Source organism: Ursus maritimus, unplaced genomic scaffold (assembly GCF_017311325.1).
Source record: "Ursus maritimus isolate PB19 unplaced genomic scaffold, ASM1731132v1 scaffold_18, whole genome shotgun sequence".
In the NCBI taxonomy this organism is placed as follows: domain Eukaryota; kingdom Metazoa; phylum Chordata; class Mammalia; order Carnivora; family Ursidae; genus Ursus; species Ursus maritimus.
In genome coordinates, this window is record NW_024424230.1 from 46,061,104 (window position 1) to 46,081,893 (window position 20,790).

General features: G+C 43.8%; 1 protein-coding gene across 7 annotated transcripts in view; it reads left to right on the plus strand.

Annotated features, from left to right (window-relative positions):
* The first annotated feature begins 2,626 nt into the window (after nt 1-2,626).
* ANKRD29 (ankyrin repeat domain 29) overlaps nt 2,627-20,790 on the plus strand; it is a 57,723-nt gene continuing 39,559 nt past the window's right edge. For 3 of the 7 annotated variants that reach the window (XM_040632639.1, XM_040632643.1, XM_040632641.1), the window contains exons 1-2: nt 2,627-2,679; nt 12,158-12,268. In XM_040632639.1, coding sequence (XP_040488573.1) covers nt 2,659-2,679; nt 12,158-12,268 — 132 coding nt within the window. In that variant the 5' untranslated portion in view covers nt 2,627-2,658. Of the gene's footprint in view, nt 2,680-12,157; nt 12,288-20,790 lie in introns of those variants that run through there. The other 4 variants (XM_040632638.1, XM_040632640.1, XM_040632642.1 and 1 more) reach the window with 2 other exon arrangements.

The following is a 20,790-nucleotide window of genomic DNA, read 5'->3' on the forward strand; positions in this document are numbered from 1 at the left end:
GAACAGTAGGTGACAACAAATATGGCCTCATTGGAGATGAACACTGATGTCTGGGCACGTGAATCACAGAGGCCTGCGGAGAGGCGTGGTGCGACTTCTGACCGTGGAGATATGGAGAACACAATCCCTTGAATCTTCCACTGAACGATTCCTGAATGTTGGCCACCTACCTTCTCTCCAGCCGTGAACTAGCCCCTGAAGAAAATAAAAGATACAGCAGAAGACCCGGGGTCTGGCTTTGAAGGCTTTAAACTCTGCTGGAGGAGTCAAAACTAACCGGAGTGGAGTCTACAGCAACACCGAACGCTATGGAAGCAGGAGCTCAGCGAAGCTGGGAGAGAGGTGGCTGAGGGGCCGGCTGCAGGAGCCGGGGCTTGAGTGGGGAGCAATCGTGGGAGGGTCAGGGTCTGCGTTAGGGCAGACAAAAGAGGAGGGAGAAAAGAGAACCATAGGGATGAGAGGGAGGGTGATAACAGGGAGAATCCCGGATAAGTATGGAGACACTCTGGTGGGTCGTGAGAAATTACTTGGATGGAGAGAGTAGGGCCATGGGGATTTAATTTCATGTTAGGCCTGTTAAATTTCGGAGGGGGCCTCTTTAGATGGAGTTGCCTGATGGTGATCAGCAGGGAGTTGTTCTGCTTCGGGGCTTTATTGTGCAAATGAACTTAGCCAGGCGTGTGGGATGTTCTACAGGCACATTCTTTCCTGTGACTTCCACAAAAATCCCATCAGCAGCCTGGCCAGGGACTCACTGCCAAAACCAACTTTGAGCCCCAAGTGTGGTAGCAGAAAGGAAGCAGGCTTCGGAGCCAGACAGAACTTCATTAAAGGTCTGTCTAGCGCCGTCACTCATTAGCAAATTACTTCATCTCTCAGGACCTTAGTTTTTCCAGCTGTGCAATGGGCATAATACCTACCCCACAGACAGCGCTCAAAATATATTCTCTTCCCTCCTTTTGTTTAACAAAACCATTAAAGCAAAACCTCCCATGCTCGATCTTACATAATAATGTTGCATGGCAACTTCAGAACTGTCTCATCCGTAAACACCTAAGCAAGGAAAAATTTTCCAGTCTTTCTTGATTTAAAACTTGAAATTTTCTATCAAATTTTGGGACGTTTTTATTTTTAAATTAAGCACAAAGCGGGGAGCCTGGGTGGCTCAGTCAGTTAAGCAGCGAGCTCTTGATTTCAGCTCCGGTCATGATCTCAGGGTCCTGGGATGGAGCCCCACGTCGGGCTCTGAGCACAGAGTCTGCTTGAGATTCTCTGCCTCTCCTTCTCCCCCTACCCTGCTTGCACGCTCTTTGTCTCTCTCTGTCCCTCAAATAAGTAAATAAATCAATAAAATCTTTAAAACAAATTAAGCACAAAGTAATATGATTTATATATAACAGATAAACATTTTTATTTCATCCTGAACTTTTATTTCTTGTTTTTTCTACTTTTGAATTAAATATTCATTAGCAATTCAACTGAGAAGAGAGAAGGAGGCACAGAGGTGGGGGGGGGGGAATGAGTAGGTTCCTACAGCGGGAGCGTGTGAGACGTCTACTTTTACTTTAGCATTTGCGTTTTCTAAAAAGGCTATTATTGCCTTTATACTTAAAAAACAATATATTTTTTTAACTTAAAAAATGTGATTCTCCCACTTTCACTTCCTCCAAACCAACCCTGGGCAAGCAGCAAGGCAGCCTGCAGGAGGGAGGGAACAGCTCCCGAGCTACTCCAGCTGTGCAGCAAAAGGCCCAAGGGAGGAGGCGACCGGTGTAATCAAAAGGAGGGGGCCATGAGTAACAGTCCCCACTTTGCCCTTCACCTTCAAAAAGGAAAATACCCCCGTATCACTCGTTCAATCAAAAGGCTTGTTTTCCCAGGAGGAAAATAAAACATAACAAAACGAAAAATACATTATTAGAAAAGAAAAGTTAGAGAAAGGAAACCTAAAACGACAGAAATAATAATGAAAATAACTATTTGGAAGCGATGGCTGGATTTTTTTCTCCTGTTTCATCCGCATCATCAATGCCTGCGCTGTAATGAAGGTTGGGAGTCCTCGGATGCAGACCATGCGCTTTTGAAAGATGTGTGAGGTGTGGGATGGGGGTGGGTGTGTAGTGTGTATACGCGGATGTGAGTGTGGGAGTCTGATGTGTCAATCTGTGCGTGCGTAGTCTGGAGTGTGTGTATGTGTCACAGGAATGCGGATGTGCATGCAATGTGTGTAGGCAGAGTGAGGGTGCGTGCACGGGAGTGTGGACCGCTTGTGTGTCGAACGTGAGAATGTGCGCAGTGCGGCGTGTACACCGGTGTGTGTGAGACCGCGGATGTGCATGTGGGAGCAGCGCGGTGTGCCTGCTTGCGGGCGCAGACCGCACACGGCACCAGCGGAGGAGTAGAGCTTGTGCAGGTTGGGTGCGGGGCGGACGGGCGTGGGTGGGAGCTTGCGCCCCGCGCAGCCCGCCCCCTCCCCAGAGCCCCCCGCGGCCCCGCCTCCGCCCCGCCCTCCCCGCGTGGCCCCATCTGAGGCGGCGACCGCGGGAGCGCGCGGCGCGGGAGGCCGCCCCACTGCGGAACGCGGCGGGGAGGGGACGGCGGGCTGGGGCGGGCGTCCCGGGCCGGAAGCGCGCCGGTCGCGCTGGGGTGGCCGCGGACATGTGCAGGATGTCCTTCAAGGTGAGCGCCACGGGCTCCGGGAGGGAGTGCCGGGCTGGGCGGCAGACCTGCGGCGGCGGGCAAGCCCCTGGGGCGCTCCCGGGGTCGCCGGCGCCGCGTGGCCGGCAGGGTGGAGTGAGGGCCGCCCTGGGTGCTAGCGGGGGACAAGGGGAAGCGACCGGGCTGGAGTGGCTCCTGTGGTTTGTGGTTTGGTTGTGTGGGCTTTGCTTGAAAGGCTTTAGGTACTTACGGCCGCAGGTCAGGGGAGCCCGGTCGCGGAGCGAAGGGGCGGCGGGGACTGTCGCCGGGGTAACGGGCGGGGGCGGGGCGGGGAAGCCCGCGGTCAGCGCTTTCCTGCGGCCGCGCCCCGGGAGAGATCCGGGCTGCGGCACCGATTCCCGACTCTGCGTCCTCATTTCCGAATGCCAGCGGCGCGACTGTCGCCTCCTCTCCAGAGCACTTTTTGGACGCTAAAGCTGAGTGCCCAGCAGAGTGGAGCTGCAGCTCATTACCAGGCTTCAGTGTCCAAAGGAGTCTTGACTTAAAAGAGTTTAAAGTCATACCATTTAATCCTAACATTTTAGGATGAAAATGACGGTACTTGATTTGCCTCTATTGAAAGGTCTTAGTAAAAATAATTAAAATGTATTGAGCACTTAAAATGTGCCTGACTCTGAGCCAAGGGCATCTGGGCGCATCTTCTGAATCCTCAGGAAGATCCATGAAATGGTACTTTCGTGCGTGTCTCTCCTTTTTTTTTTTTTTAAAGCAAGAGGACTAAAACATGGAGAAGTTAAATAACTTATCACAGTCTTGCAGCAGTAAATGAATAATGTTAACAATGAAACCCTAATGTGGCTGGCTCCCATCTCCTCCGGTAGCTCATGTAAACAGTGGGATGATATGTTGAGATTTGCATGTTAGAAAGACCTCTGGCCGCAGTTTGGAGAAGGGAGCCGAGCTGAGGTCATCTTGTTAAGTGGTGGGGACTAGGGAACAGGTGTCTAGAATGGAAGGAAGTAAACAAATATGAGTGACTTAAAACAATTTTAATCTATAGAATTCTGTAATTGATATTATTTCCTGAGTTAGGGAAGCCTAGAGAGATAAAGATAAAATGTTTGGTTTAGGACATGTAAAGTTTAAGAATGGATGGAAGTCCAGGTAGAGATGTTGATTAGACAGATCTACAACCTGGGAACCCCAGGAGTATAGTCTAGGCAGGAGACAGAGATGAGCTGATGTAGGAGTGAGCAGTGTTAAGTGCAAATTAAACCCATGAGAATGAATGTGATTGCCCAGTGAGACCATGTAAAAGTGGAAAACAGAGGACTGAAGACAAAATCTTGAAGAAGATCAAGCCTTGAGAATGAGCAGAATAAGAGAAGCCCATTGAGAAAACTGAAGAGCAGCCAGCCATGTATGAGAACAGTCAGAAGCGTGTGCTGATATTTAAGCCAAGGATCTCTAATCCTTTGATAAAGATGGGGAGGAACTCAGTGATAAATACTATAGAGAAACCAAGCTGGGAATTGAAAAGTGTCCATTGTATTTAGTAACAAACGGCCGCTGGTGACCTTGCTCAGAGCAGTTTCAGTGAAGTGCTGGCTTCAGGAGCCAGACTGCAATAGCTTCAAAAGACAGTGGGTGGGAACCACCAGTATCCAGAACTGTTTCAAAAAGTTCTGCAAGAAACAGTGGCCACAGTGGGGATTTGGAGCTGGCCAAGGGTTTGTTTGCTTTAAAATGGTACAGATTTGACCATCTTTAAATGAGGACAAATATCTCAACAATGAAAACACAACCCAATTTAAAAATGGGCAAAGGAGATGAATAGACGTTTCTCCCAAGAAGATATACAGATGGCCAATAAGCACCCGAAAAGATGCTGAACACCATTAGTCATCAGGGAAATGCAAATCAAAGCCATAATGAGACACCATTTCACACCCACTAGGATGACTATAATCAACAAGGCCGACAGTGTCAGGTGCGTTGGCAAGGATGTGGAGAAATTCAAGTCTTCGTACCTCGCTGGCTGGAATGTAAAATAATGCAGTCATATTAGGAAACAGTCTGGTTGTTCTTCAAAAAGTTAAGCATAGAGTTACTATGTGACCCGGCAATTCCATTCCTACGTATATACCCAAAAGAAATGAAAATGCCTGTTTACACAAAAACTTGTACACAGATGTTCACTTTTGTTATTCATAATAGCCAAAAAGTGGAAACAACCCAAATGTCCATCATTTGTGTATCATTGATAAACAAAAGGTATGTATTAGCTTGAGCTGCCATAACAAAATACCATAGACTGGGCGGCTTAAACAGCAGTCCTTTAATTTCTCACGGTTCTGGAGGCTGGGAAGTCCAAGATCAAGGTGCCAGCAGATTCTCTTCCTGGCTTGTAAACAGCCACATTCTCACTGATCTTCATATGGAGAGAGGAATCTCTGGTGTCTCTTCCTTTTCTTATAAGAACACTGATCCCATCATGGGGACTGTACCCTCTGGATCTCATCTAACCTAATTACCTCCCAAAGGCCTCAACTCCAAATACTATCACGCTGGGAATTAGGGCTTCAACATGTGAGTTTGGGGGGGGCGGTGGGAACACAAATTTTCAGTCCATACCATGGTGTCATGAAGGAGCAGAGATTTGTATACCTGCCCGGAAGGACAGCGTCTCGAAGGCAAGTGAGGAGAGCCTAACTGCATCTTCCACTCCAGGGCTGGTGTGGGAGAAGGCCCAGCCCCACCAGATGGGAGGCGCCGGGGAGCTTACCGCAGGGAGAGAGGAAGTACTCTGTGCCAGGTTAAGGACGGGGAGTTGATTTTCCATGAAGTAGACTTCCAAACGGCACACAGGGAAGGCCTGAGGGCAAGGGGAGCAGAGTCGCAGGCCAGTTGATTGAGACTGCCCTAACCCTAGCTAGCATACCATCAAACATATTAAAATGTACTCACAGCCCAAGATAATAGACTTTTTATTGTACATTTTTGGAAGGGTTTTTATTATATTGCTATTAAAACAATTTATTCATGAATAACAATTTATATTTGTGATTTTCCTGCAACTTTCATATATAGTAATTCTTATGCAGTGAGAAACTCAGACCTACAAATTATTTTCATGTGCCATCAATATTTTATGAATACCAAATTTAGCAGTGAATAGAGTTGCCAAAGATGGTACATTTTCTCCCTATTTAATTCATTCACTTTGATTTTAAAGACATAGATTAACTGTTTACTTCCATAGGCCTCTGCAAGTCTCATAGGCCCTCGTCCCTGGGTCCCCACAGCCTTTGTTTAAAAAGCCCTGGCGTTGTTGGCTGCGTCTGTGGGAGAATAAACAGAGCATCGTAAGTCACAAGTTAGCCTCTTACCGATCACTTAGAGGCACCACATGTAGGGCGGTTTGCTTCTGAGCCACACGGACCCCTTTGCAGCTACTTCTCCTCGCTCCATTAAGCTATCAGCAATCACTGGTCTGCCTCCAGTAAACTTCCTCTTTCAAAATTGGCAAGTCCTCATTTGTTCTGGTTGGGAAAACAGACACATGTTTGTTAGAATTATTTTTAAAGTAAAAGCAAACTCTTTTTGAGGGTGCGGGTCTGAGCCTTTTCGTGGAATGAAGGTCACGGATTTCAGTACACTGACTTGTGACCATATAAGCGCCGTGTCAGCTACTCAGGACTTATTCTTCAGGCCTGAGGTCGCCAAAAGCCTAACGCAATGAGGAAGGAGACTCTTAACGCCGTGTAGGAGGTCACCGGAGTGGAGGAAACATTGCTAGAGAAAGAACAATGCCTGCTTCTTTCTTGAGCATGTTTTACCCAGGAGGACAGAGTGTCTCCATACCATGTTTCATCTTGGTGATAGAAGCCGCTCATGGCTGGGCTAAAAGTAGGGGAACTTGTATTTTCCATCCTTGTTCTGAAAGTACGTAAATTATCTCATAATCGGCTTCAACTCACCGGTCAGCTAAAATTATTTGAACTGCAGGAAAATAAATTTACAAAGCCACATATGTTTTTAAACAGCTTCATTGAAATACAGATCACATACCAATAATTCACCCACGGAAAGTGTTCATTTCGGTGGTTTTTGGAATATTCAGAGTTGTGCAACCATCAGCACAATCAATTTTAGGATATTTTAATCATCGCCCCAAATAAATCACATACCCATTAGCATCCCTCTCTCCCCCACCCCCAAACTTCCCAGCTTTAGACGTCTAGAATGCTACTCTACTTTCTGTCTCTATAGATTTGCCTGTTCTTGACGTATCTGTCTTAAACAGACTTTCCACATGGTCTTGAGTTCCCGGTTTGGAAATGGTGGTATTAAATGATCCTACCTCGAAGGTAGAATGCTTGGGGCAAATCACTTACTTTTCCCCTTCAGTTTCCGATCACCTTCAGAAGTGTAACAGTACTGACAACATAGGGTTTAGGTTTCTCTAATGTTTATCAAACATTCTGAAAATTTCAAGTACTTAGCATGAAGGGGACAATGGATTAGAATAGCCAGTGACAGGGCACCTGGGTGGCTCAGGTGGTTAAGCATCCGACTCTTAGTTTCGGCTCAGGTCATGGTCTCAGGGTCCTGAGATCAAGCCCCAAGTCAGGCTCCACACTCAGCACAGAGTCTGCTTGTCCCTGTCCCTCTGCTCCTACCCCTGCTCTCACTCTCCCACTCTCTCAAATAAATTTAAAAACCTTAGAAAAGAATAGCCAATGACATCTCAAAAGTGTCCTTCTGCACATGGCTTCTCAGTCCTGCATTCTATCCTTATTTAATGTGGCCTCTAACATCAAAGAAATTCATTACTAATGTTCTCTTGATTGAATTAATAAATACACAATCGAAGCCCACAGTATTCTAAACCTTTTTTTAAACTAATGATTTAAATCTCTACCCCCTTTTAGCTTTTAATCAGAATTCCAGTTCTGTACAAGTAACAATTTCCCTTCTGTGTTTCCTCTCCCCTTCCTTCCTGTAACTAATTGCTGGTAGTGTAATAATGAGCAGTGTGTGAGCCAAAATCCTGGCAGTAAAGGGGAGAAAAAGAAGAAAATATGGCATATGTGGAAGTTTACACTCAATTTTTCTCCCAGGGCATAAGATATAAGACCTCAGACTCTGGACTCAGAGTTGGGTTTGAATGCTGGTTCCTAACTCTATGACCTTGAGTGATCCATTTCTGTGCCTCAGTTACCTCATCTTAAGAATGGGAATAATAGGGGCGCCTGGGTGGCTCAGTTGGTTAAGCGTCTGCCTTTGGCTCAGGTCATGATCTCAGGGTCCTGGGATCGAGTCCCAAGTAGGGCTCCCTGCTCAGTGGGGAGTCTGCTTCTCCCTCTCCCTCTAACGCTTCCCCTGCTTGTGCTCTTGATCTCTCTCTCTCTCTTTCTCTCTCAAATAAAAAAATAAAATCTTAAAAAAAAAAAAAAAGAATGGGTATAATAAAAACACCTATGTCGTGAGGCTGATCTGGGAGTCCCTGCCTCAGGGCAGTGGAAGTGCTTCCACATCAGATACAGACAGAGCAAGATCTCAGCATTGGTTGGTGCTGCCGTTCCTCATAATATCATGACCAACAGGCCTGCCTGAGGGAGACTCACTGGCCTCACTATAGAGATCAGAAAAATCAAGAAAGAGGTTAAATAGTAAAGCACTTCCACGTGCATCATCACCGTCAAAGGCTAAAGTGCTCGCCCCTCTTCACTCTCCAGCACTTACGATGGTGTGCGTATCATCAGAGGAGGTTTGGAAGTTATCCGGGCAACAGGGTGTGTATCGACCCCAAAGAGAAGGAAGGTCAAGGGCCTTTCCGTCTTGGCAGAAGACCAGCTTGGAATGAGGATAGGAAGGAGGCCAGCAGGGTCAATGCTGCCTTATTCCTCGCTGTCCACAGAAGTCCACCAGAGGCAGAAGAGTGGGATGGCTGAAAGGGCAGCCCCGAGCACCAGACTGCCTGGGTCCGAAGCCTGCCTGTGCTTTCTCCCTTACCTCACCTGTGCAACAGTGCCCACCTCACCGAGCTCTGATGGGGATTCAGTGAGGTCGTATGTGTGGAGCATATCCCAAGTGCTACAGAACAAGCTCTTAGTATTAGGGCAAGATACCTGCCCTCCACCAACTGCATCCGCCGCAGCATGATCGGAGAGCTTAGCCACAGTTATGGTAGTCGTTTCCTCCTGGAAGCCCCTCGGGCACAAAGCGCGTTCGCAGCTGGACTCATCATTTTTTCCCAAAGCCTGCCCCTCTTACGGTATTTCCCACTTTCAGGAAGGGCACCTCCTCATCCAGGCACTCAAACCAGAAACCCCGGAGTCAGTCCAGACTCCTTGCCCCCACCTTCTCCTGCCTATATGGTCGCAGACCAAAACTGTTAGCTTGAGCTTGGGCCCCCATCTTCTCTTGCCTTGTCTATGCAATAGTCCCCTAACCCTTGTAGACACCAACCTCAGACTGGCTCCAGGCATCACTCCATTCTCCCTGAGGCTGTCAGGGACCTTTCTAAAACACAAAACCGATAGTATCTCCCCACCTTAAAACTCTGCCTTGGCTCCCCTGTGCCCAGACAAACCCCATGGCATGGCCCAGCAGATCCTTTGGGATCTGGCCCTGCCTGCTTTCAGCCCCACAGTGTCCCCTGCCCTCTCCCTACTCCTATCCTTCTCTCCAGCCCTTCAGAGCTAATGACAATTCCCAGAATGCTGTGGCGAGCCTCCATGTCTTTGCTTCACTGCCCTGGCTGCCTGGGATGCTTCTCACTAAGTTCCCTGCTCATCTTTTGAGACTCTTCTCGAGAATTCCTTCTCTGAAGCCTTTCCTGGCTACCCCCCTCGTCTAGGCCGGCCATTCTGTGCTCTCACAAGTAATCCGCATTCCTGTTCTAGCACCCGTAATTAACTTCTGATGTCTAGTGGCATGATTTGCTTTCCTACTGGGCCGTAAAGCCATTAGAGCTGAGATCAAGGTTGACTCGTACCTCTTGTCCCAGACCCTGGCCAGGACCACCGTCCCTAATACAGGCCAGTATGACCAAGCAAATGAATTTCAAAGAGCTCTGAGGACTGTGCATTTATATTATATATATTATATTATATGTTCACCATCACATGGAGTTGACATGTATTCTCTCCTTTAATTCTCTAACAACGCATGGCAGAAGTGCTACTCCTGGCATTATTGTTCCCATTTTACTGGGACAGAGACAAGTTAAATAACCTTCCCAGGGTCACAGAGCTGGCAAGTAGCAGGCTTAGGACTTGAACTCAGCTCTTCAGCTCTTTCTACCCCAAATCGACTCTCTTGCCTCCACCTCCCAGTAAAACAGGCACTTGAGGGAGAGTGAAATCTGTCCGGCTTTTCACAAAGCTCAGTTTCTAAAACCTTTTGGGAAACCAGGAAATCTGGCCCTGACAGGAGAGAAAGCCCCGAGGCCATCCTCAAGGCAGGAGAGTTTATTATGACAATAGAAGTTTGTGGTTTCCAAATGGTTTTTGAAAATAATTTGGGCTTAAAGAGAAACAATAAAATCACTAAAAATGATTTACAATTTATTACTCTCAAGTCTTCATGTTTCAGGAAAAGCCACCAGAGCTGTTCCCTGGTGCATATTAAGTTCTCTTCCTAATTCACCCTCCAGACTTCATGTTGGCCTTGTGCAATCTCCCTAATGAAAGGGCATTGTTTCATGATCGATGCTACAAGTCGGACCTGCCTAGCCATCACTCCAGCCAGTCACCAACAGCGGCAATGGTGGACCCAGCCTGGTAGAAAAGCCGCCGACCCTGGGTGTGAACGTCACCATTGCATTTTGGCCTGAAAATTCGTGGAACCATAACATTTACACCTGTGGGGAAAGCAAATTGTTCATCTGGAATTTGAGGGGATTTTTGTTATTCCTCCTACCTGAGCCAGGAAACTATTCAAAGTATGTTTGCAACCTGCTTAGCACTCCCCACTTGGCCACACTCTCCTCCAGGAACGCACGAGAGCTCTAAATCGTGGGTGAGCTGAAGGGCTGCCGAAAAGAAATCCTCATACCAACAGATGCCCCCTTCCCCGTGCTCTCACTGTGCTTTCACTTTAGATGGCTCCGTGGATGGGCGCCTGGCTGTCTCACTCAGAAGAACATGAGACTCTCCATCTCGGGGTTGTGAGTTTGAGCCCCACACGGGGTGTGGACATTACCTAAACATTTTTTTTTTTTAGTTCTTTTTAATCTTTAGATGGCTCCTTGTTGTGGGTGACATTATTGTGTTTTCTTTTTGACTTAGCATAGGTAAGGAAGATAATGAATTTAATACCTGATCAGTATATTTAAAAGATATATTGCATAAAAGGGCTTTGGGGTCAGATAGAAGTTTTAAGTCCACCCAGAAAAGTACTTTTATTAAACAATTTGAATGCTAGAAAATTTCCTGAGACCAGCAAAATTTTTTATAGTACCAATTCTCAATTTAATTTTGCCTACTGATTCTAACTTTGTACAGAAAAGTGCACAGAGGGGGAAAAGCAAGCATCTGTAAGCATTTATGCCATGTTGGGTATTGTTTTTGTCAATTACCCTACATCGTTTAATCCTTACCAAAAATTTCAAGGCAGGTCGTGTAAGACTCACCAAGGCCAAGTCATTTGCTCAGGGCTGGGGCTGAAACCCAGAGCTGTCTGGTTCCAGAGCCCCTCCTCCAACCTCACCCTCCCGCCATGGACAGTTCTCTATAGATCCAAATTGATGTGTTTTAGGCAAGGCGACTGTACTGCAGTCAGCTCTCCCACTCTGATTTTTGAAGAACTGTTGGCCAGCTCTATTCCTTCCATAGCATGGTTCCAACATTAACTTTGCAGCTTTAAAATAATGCAGCGGTGGAAAGAAGGATCCATGTGAGGACACGTAACAGTGTTTTCTGCCCAGAGTTCTTCATTCTTAACTGAATCTTCTGATAAGTTCCAGCTGAAGCAAAAAAGATTAGGTGGAGGGAAGCTGAGGCCTTGACCCAGAAAGCTGCAATTGGGTAGAAAGTTGAGGGCATAGAAAAGGTGTGGGTTGGGTAGGTCAGAATTGGGAGAGATTTCTCTCTGCTTAGAGGCGAAAAGGGATTTGGGAACGTTTCAGGGAGGAAATAGCATTTAAGCAGAGCCTTGGCCTTGAAGGATGGGGGAGAACTCCTTTCAAGCAAAAAGGAAACTGTGAACAAAGACACAAGAGGCAGGAAAGTGAGAACATTGGTGGGAAATAGGGTATTAATAGTGCTGTATTATCAACAACACTGCTCTTCGTAATAGCACTCCGGTATCTGGTATAAAATAGAATGTGTTCCATAACCAAGTATATTACGATCATCTGTTGCTGGACGAGCAGTCTTTCCATGCTACGACACATCTGGAAATTCTGCTTTTTGAGTAGTATGTATTTGCATAGAAGCGGTCACATTAACTGATGTCAAGTTTAAGATCCTGTCTCATTTTGCTTCTGCAGAAGGAAACTCCACTTGCCAACGCCGCATTCTGGGCAGCAAGGAGAGGCAACCTGGCTCTGCTCAGGCTGTTGTTGAACAGTGGTCGGGTGGATGTGGACTGCAGGGACAGTGTACGGACGGATTCATTCGGTATATGCATGCCAAGGGCACACCATTTCCCCTGCTGGCATGAGAGCAGCTCATGAATACATTTCCCTTTACAGTGCTTATCTATTCTTTCTGTATGCTTGCTTTATACTTTTAAAAAGTCCAAGGTACCGTGGTGAATGTAAAAACATACTGGGGGCTGGGGGCGGGGGGCACCTGGGTGGCTCAGTTGGTTAAGAGTCCAACTCTTGATTTCTGCTCGGGTCGTGGTTTCGGGGTGTGAGATCGAGCCCCAAGTCAGGCTCTGTGCTCAGTGGAGGGTCTGCTTGGTGTTCTTTGCCTCTGCCTTTCCCCCCACTCACACACACTTGTACATGCGCTCACTCGCTCTCTCTCTCAAATAAATATTTTTTAAAATTAAAAACAAATTAGGGAAACCATTGCATGCATAAACGGAAGGCAGCCACAATAAGGAAAGAGGCACTTCACTGGGAATTAGAATTGGCAAGTTCCAAGAAGGAAAGCGTTTTTAGTCAGAGAATTCAAACCAACTGCTTCCGTGGAAAGTGGAGATAATTCAGAGCAGAAGAGGACTGCCATGAGTGTGTAAGTTGGGTTTTTCTCCAAAGATAAGAGAACTGACAATGGAAGCCGCCACCCAGCCTCTTACCTTTCATTATCGTTGCAAAATCAATGCACTCACTGGCAAGGAAGTGGTCTAAAAACAGACACTAGTGCCCACTGGCCGGCATCATTCAGGGAGCCCTTCCCTTCCCGGGTAGAAGCAGCGATTTCTCTGTACTCAGCAGGACTATGCATCTCTGGGGATCAAGAAGACCTCAAATGAGAGCGAGAAAGAGACACACCAGAAACATTTTGATTTTAGGAATAAAAATGTTTTCAAGGGAGCCTTATTGTTTTCCCAAAAGCAGGATGTGCCATTTCCAGCTTTTATTGCACAAATTTGGGAAGTGAGATCAGCCGCCAGCCTGAAATATCCAAGTTCGCTCCACTTTGCCCACTGGGGGCATCGTATGCAGTGTCTTGGGTTTGCACCTCCAGATTCACCCAGACCCTTCTTCAGCTTGCTCTGTGTCCCGAAGCCTGAAAGGTAGGGCCTAGTGGACTTGCTTCCCTCTGACCTCCAGTTGGGTTTGGCCAATGTACGTACTGGTAAGAATCAGAGGGTGGGAGGAGAGGGACGTTGGGGAGCCGGTGTCCCCTGCTCTGTCTGGCAGCAGTGTTCTAGCTCTGTGTCCTGGGAGTCACAACCTTCCCCCGCCACCCTGTGCCTTCAGGCTGGGCTGGCAGGGGAGCCCCGCCGCCGCTAGTTCCCAGTTCAACATTGTTCTTGTAGTGTCCCTACGCCCAGGACTCAGCTTTATAAATCACTAGCTTTCTTCCGGCTACCCCAGTGTGACTGTGCCATCTGTTCCTTGCTGGGACCCAGGCTGATAGTAGGTCAGGCATCTGTGAACTGGCCGTCCCAGTGTTACGTGAGTCTTCCAGGCCAGCAGGGCCACCCTGGGCTACACTGCAGTAGGGGAGCTGGTTTTCATTGTGGCCTCACCCCCAATCACATTGATTACCACTTTTCCTCTTCTTCTTGACGTCACCTTTTCTCAGCCACCCCATAACTCTTTCCTGACTTTCAGTTTCCTAGGGGCCACCTCACAGCACCACACACATCCTGCCCCCCAGACAGTAAGTACCCCGAACTCTCAGCCTTACCAGCGCCCTTTCCCACTCAGTGTGACGGGTCCTGCTTCCTCCTTTCCCCTCGGAGCTCATCGTCTGTCTCTCTTGGTCTGCTATCTGAATGAGAAATTTTACTTCTATGAACAGATACTAATACGTTTACTCCTCCTTGTTTAAAATAGAAACTCATTTAATTAACAGCTCTCTGGAGAAATGATTCCTTAACCCAAAGGAGTGAGTCTATTTGCTAGATCATAGGGTAGCTCTATTCTTAACCTTTTGAGGAAGCTCCACACTGTTTTCCAGAGTGGCTGCACCAGCTTGCATTCCCACCAACACTGTAAGAGGGTTACCCTTTCTCCACATCCTCGCCAACATGTGTTGTTTCCTGTGTTGTTAATTTTAGCCATTCTGACAGGTGTGAGGTGGTATCTCATCGTGGTTTTGATTTGTATTTCCCTGATGCTGAGTGATGTTGAACATCTTCTCATGCACTACTAGGTATTTACCCAAAGGATACAAAAATACAGATTTGAAGGGATACATGCACCCCAATGTCTATAACAGCATTATCAACAATAGCCAAACTGTGGAGAGAACTCAAATGTCCATCAACTGATGAATGGATAAAGAAGATATGGGGTGGGTGTGTGTGTGTGTAATGGAATGTTACTCAGCCATCGAAAAGATGAAATCTTGCCATATGCAAAACATGAATGGAGCTAGAGTGTATTTTGCTAAGTGAAATAAGCCAGTCAGAGAAAGACAGCTACCATCTTGATCTCACTCATATATGGAATTTAAGAAAGAAAACAGATGAACATATGGGAAGAGGGAAAAGAGAAAAAGGAGAGAGGGAAACAAGCCATAAGAAACTCTTTTTTAAAAGATTTTATTTATTTATTTGAGAGAGAGATAGAGAGGGCACAAGTGGAGAGGAGGGGCAGAGGGAGAGGGAGAAGCAGATTCCCCACTGAGCAGGGAGCCCAATGTGGACTCAGTCCCATGTCCCTGGGATCATTACCTGAGCTGAAGGCAGACACTTAACCAACTGAGCCACCCCAGCGCCCCAAGGAGACTCTTAACAGTAGAGAACAAACTGAGGGTTGATAGAGGAAGGTGGGGTGGGGGGTGGGCTAGCTGGGTGGTGGGTAATAAGGAGGGCACTTGTTATGATGAGCGCTGGGTGTTGTATATAAGTGATAAATCACTGAATTCTACTCCAGAAACAAACATTGCACTATATGTTAACTACCTAAAATTTAAATTTAAAAATAAATTGATTAAAAGTATAAAAAATTTAAACAAAGGAGCGAGTCTAAATGACAGTAATTTCAGACATATTGCTGATTTTGAAAGGGTCTCTAAGATTGGTAGTAACAGAGACAGGGAGATGTTTGGGAACAGTACAGGTCTTGGTTCCCCTCAAAATTTCCCTGGGAGGATTTCTACCTCCTTCCGGTGCCACCTGAACATGGAGTCTGGGTTCCAGAATGTCCCTGGTGGTGAATGACCTCTGACTAGTCCTGCTCTGGCCAGTGGGGCCCACCCTCTGATTTTTCTGGAACTCCTAGAAGAGCTGATGGAATGCAAGGAGAGGCCCTGGGGCTCTCTTGGGAACTGCTCCCAACCTCAAGTTCATGACCATGTTCAAACTTCCGACAAATAGCATTTAAACCCACCACACAGCAAAGCTTTGATTTGCTGACATTCACCTTCATTCCTAGATTAATGTTGTCTTCACGTGGTGTTTGCATTCTTTGCTTCCTTCATCTCTCTGATGCACACTTACCACCAGAAGTGCAATGGCAAGCTTCCTCTGGCCTTTTGAGATGTGTGAACGTATGTATGTCGCTGTGGTGTTTGCTGTAGTCTTCGCCACATTCATATCCACTGTATCCTCTGTTGAAAATCAACGAGTTTTAAAAGGTGCACTTTAACATCAGCTAATGAAATAAATTAACCTTAATCTTAAGGGAATTACAGTTTGTCCAGCTGATAAGTTTTGAATATAAAGGAAACATTTTTATGTAGCTTAATAACTACATCGACAGATACTACTTCTTTATTCTCTTTCTCCCTTGTCTTTAGCCTCTTTTTCTCAATTGACCGTGATGTGGAATTGAGATACAATCTAGAGAGTATTTTTAAATTTGTTTCATTCATGGCTCCTTCCTTTAAAGCAAATGCACATAACATTTTTAATCTTTCTTTTTAAACATCAAAATTAAGTTGCTCTGTGCTTCTTGTGCCTCATGATTGATTTTTATTTTGAAACAAGTATAACCTATGATAAAAAAAATTTCTTACGTCTCATGTAAAGGATGCATTTATTGCTATCTTCAGATTGGATTTCTTTTTAAATTTTAATTCCAGTGTAATTAACCTACAGTGTTATATTAATTTCAGGTGTATACTATAATGATACAACAAGTCCATGTATTACTTAGTGCTCATCAAGATAAGTGTACTCTTAATCCCCTCACCTATTTCCCCCATCCCCCCACCCATCACCCCTCTGGTAACCATCAGTTTGTTCTCTCTCAGTTACGAGTCTGTTTCTTGGTTTATCTCTTTTTTCCCCTTTGTTTGTTTTGTTTTTTAAATTCCACATATGAGTGAAATCAAATTGTATTTGTCTTTCTCTGACTGCCTTACTTCGCTTAACGTTATACTCTCTAGATCCATCCATGTTGTTGCAAATGGCAAGATTTCATTCTTTTTTATTGCTGAATAATATTCGTGTGTGTGTGTGTGTGTGTGTGTGTGTGTGTGTGTAGGTAGGTAGGTAGATAGATAGATATCTTCTTTATCCATTCATCTATTGATGGACACTTGGACTGCTTCCATATCTTGACTATTGTAAATAATGCTGTAATAAATGTAGGGGTGCATATATCCCTTCAAATTAGTGTTTTTGTATTCTTAGGGAAAATACCCAGTAGTGCAATTACTGGATCATACGGTATTTCTATTTTTAATTTCTTGAGGAAGCTCCATACCATCTTCTACGGTGGCTGTACCAATTTGCATTCCTACCAACAGTGTGTGAGGGTTCCTTTTTCTCCACATCCTCACCAATACTTGTTCTGTTTGCGATTTTGATTTTAGCCATTTTGACAGGGGTGAGGTGATATCTCATTGTGGTTTTGATTTGTATTTCCCTGAGAATGAGTGACGTTGAGCATCTTTTAATGTGTCTGTTGGCCATCTGGATGTCTTCTTTGGAGAAATGTCTGTTCATGTCTTCTGCCTATTTTCAAATTGGATTATTTGGGTTTTTTGGTGTTTAGTTGTATAACTTATTTATATATTTTGGATACTAACCCTTTATCAGATCTGTCATTTGCAAATATCTTTTCCAGTTCAGTAGGCTTTTAGTTTTATTTGTTGTTTCCTTTGCTGTGCAGAAACATTTTATTTTGGTGTAGTCCCAATACTTTATTTTCGCTTTTGTTTCCCTTGCCTCAGAAGACATATCTAGAAAGATGTTATGGCTTATGTCACAGAAATTACTGTCTGTTCCCTCTTCTAGAATTTTTATGGTTTGAGGTCTCATATTTAGGTTCTTAATCCATTTTGAGTTTATTTCTGTGCCTGATGTAAGAAAGTGGTCCAGTTTCATTCTTTTGCATGTACCTGTCTGGTTTTCCCAGCACCATTTGTTGAAGAGACTGCCTTTTTCCCCATTGTATATTCTTGACTCCTTTGTCAAAGATTAATTGACCATAACACCATGGGTTTATTTCTGGGCTCTCTATTCTGTTCCTGTGTCTATTTTTGTGCCAGCACCATACTGTTTTTATTCCTACAACTTTGTAACTTGAAATCTGGAATTGTGATACTTCCAGCTTTGTTTTTCTTTTTCAAGATTGCTTTGACTATTCTGGGTCTTTTGCGATTCCATACACATTTTAGGATTATTTGTTCTGGCTCTATGAAAAATGCTGTTGATGTTTTGATAGGGATTGCATTCAATCTGTAGATTGTTTTGGGAAGTATGACATTTTAACAATATTTGTTCTTACAATCCATTTGCCTGGAATGTTTTTCTATTTGTTTGTGTCCTCTTCAATTTCTTTCATTAGTGTCTTATAGTTTTCAGAGTACAACTTTCACCTCCTTGTTTAGGTTTATTCCTAGGTATTTTATTATTTTTGGTGCACTTGTAAATGGGATTGTTTTCTTAATTTCTCTTTCTGCTCCTTCGTTACTAGTGTATAGAAATGCAATGGATTTCTGTACATTGATTTTTGTTTCCTGCAAATTTACTGAATTCATTTATCCGTTCTAGGAGTTTTTTGGTGGAGTCTTTGGGGTTTTTCTATATATAGTAGCATGTTATCAGCAAATAGTGAAAGTTTTACTTCTTCCTTACTAATTTGATGCCCTTTATTCCCTTTTCTTGTCTGATTGCTGTGGCTAAGATGTCTAGTACTATGTTGAATAAAAGTGGCGAGAGTGGAGATCCTTGTGTTGTTCCCAATCTTAGAGGAAAAACTTTCAATTTTCCCCCATTGAGTATGATGTTCACTGTGGGTTTTTCATATATGGCCTTTATTATGTTGAGATATGTTCCCTCTGTACCTACTTTGCAGAGGGTTTTTTTTTTTTTATCATGAATGGATGTTGTACTTTGTCAAATGCTTTTTCTGCATCTATTGAAATGATCATATGGTTTTTATCTTTCTCTTGTTGATATAACATATCACAGTGATTGATTTGCAAATATTGAACCACCTTTGCATCCCAGGAATAAAGCCCACTTGATTGAAGTAAATGATTGTTTTACTGTATTGTTGGGTTCTGTTTGCTAATATTTGGTTGAAGATTTTTGCGTCTATGTTCATCAAACATATTGGTCTGTAGTTCTCTTTTTCCGTGGAGTCTTTGTCTGGTTTTGGTATCAGGGTAATGGTGGCCCCACAGAATAAATTTGAAAGTTTTCCTTTCTCTTATATTTTTTGGAATAATTTGGGAAGAATAGGTATTAATAATAGGTATTAATTCTTTCTTGAAATTTTTGATAGAATTCACCTGTGAAGCCATCTGGTCTTGGACTTTTGTTTGCTGGGAATTTTTTGATTACTGATTTAATTTCATTGCTAGTAACTGGTTCTGTTCAAATTTTCTATTTCTTCCTGATTCAGTTTTGATAGGTTATATGTTTTTGGGAATTTAAATAATATTTCAGTGGTGTTGGTTGTTATTTCTCCTCTTTCATATCTGATTTTATTTATTTGAATCCTCTCTCTTTTTGATGAGTTTATCTAAAAGTTTATCAATTTTGTTGATCTTTTCAAAGAACCAGCTCCTGGTTTTATTGATCTGTTCTGTTGTTTTTTTAGGTTCCATACCATTTATTTCTGCTCTAATCTTTATTATTTCCTTCCTTATACTGGTTTGGGGTTTAGTTTGTTTGTTGTTTGTTTGCCTGTTTTCCAGCCCCTTTAGGTGTTAGTTAGGTTGTTTATTTGAGATTTTTCTTGCTTCTCACGGTAAGCCTGTATTGCTGTATACGTCCTTCTTAGAACCACTTTTGCTGCATCCCAAATATTTTGGACCTTTGTGTTTTCATTTCCATTTGTCTCTATGTATTTTTTAAATTTCTTCTTTGATGTCTTCATTGACCCATTCATTATTTAATAGCATATTATTAACTTCCATGTATTTGTGCTCTTTCCATACTTTTTTCTTTGATTAACTTCTAGTTTCATAACATTTTGGTCAGAAAAGATGCATAGTGTGACTACAATCTTTTTGAACTTATTGATACTTGTTTTGTAGTGTAATATGTGATCTATTCTGGAGAATATTCCATGGGCACTTGAAAAAATGTGTATTCTGCTGTTTTAGGATAGAATATTCAGAATATATCTGTTAAACCCAACTGGTCCAATGTGTCATTCAAAGCCACGATTTCCTTGTTTATTTTCTGTTTAGATGATCTGTCCATCATGGGGTGTTAAAGTCCCCTGCTATTATTGTATTACTATCAATTAGTTCCTTTATATTTGTTATTAACTGTTTTATATATTTGGGTGCTCCCATGTTGGGTGCATAAATATTTACAATTATTACATCTTTTTGTTGGATTGTCTTTTTATTATTATATGGTGTACTTCTTTGTCTCTTAATGTAGTCTTTTTTTCAAAGTCTACTTTGTCTGAAATAAGTATTGCTCCCCAGGCTTTCTTTTGACATCCATTTACATGATAAATGTTTCTCTATCCCCACTTTCAATCTGCAGGTGTCTTTTAGTCTGAAATGAGTTTTATAGGCAGCATATGGGTCTTGTTGTTTGGGTTTTTATATATATATATATTTATTCACTTATTTGAGAGAAAGAGAGAGAGCACAAGTGAGAGGGGCAGAGAGAGAGGGAGAGAGAGAATTTTAAGTAGGTTCCATGCCTAGTGCAGAGCCTGACATGAGGCTCAATCTCATGACCCTGTGATCATGACCTGAGCCAAAACCAAGAGTCAAATGCTTAACTGACTGCGCCACCCAGGCACCCCAAGGGTCTTTTTTTTTAAAATCCATTCTGTCATCCTATGTCTTTTAAATGGAGTGTTTAATCCATTTACATTCAAAGTAATTAGTGATAGGTATGTATTTATTGCTATTTTCTTACTTGTTTTATGGTTGTTTTTGTAGTTCTCTGTTCCATTCTTCCCTTGCCCTCTTCTCTCATGGTAAGTTGGCTTTCTTTAGTGATATTCTTGGATTCTTCTTTGTTTTTTAAGTATCTATTACCGGTTTTCGATTTGTGGTTACCATTAGGCTTGCATATAACATCTACATATAGTAGTCTATATTAAGTTGATGGTCACTTATGTTTGAACTC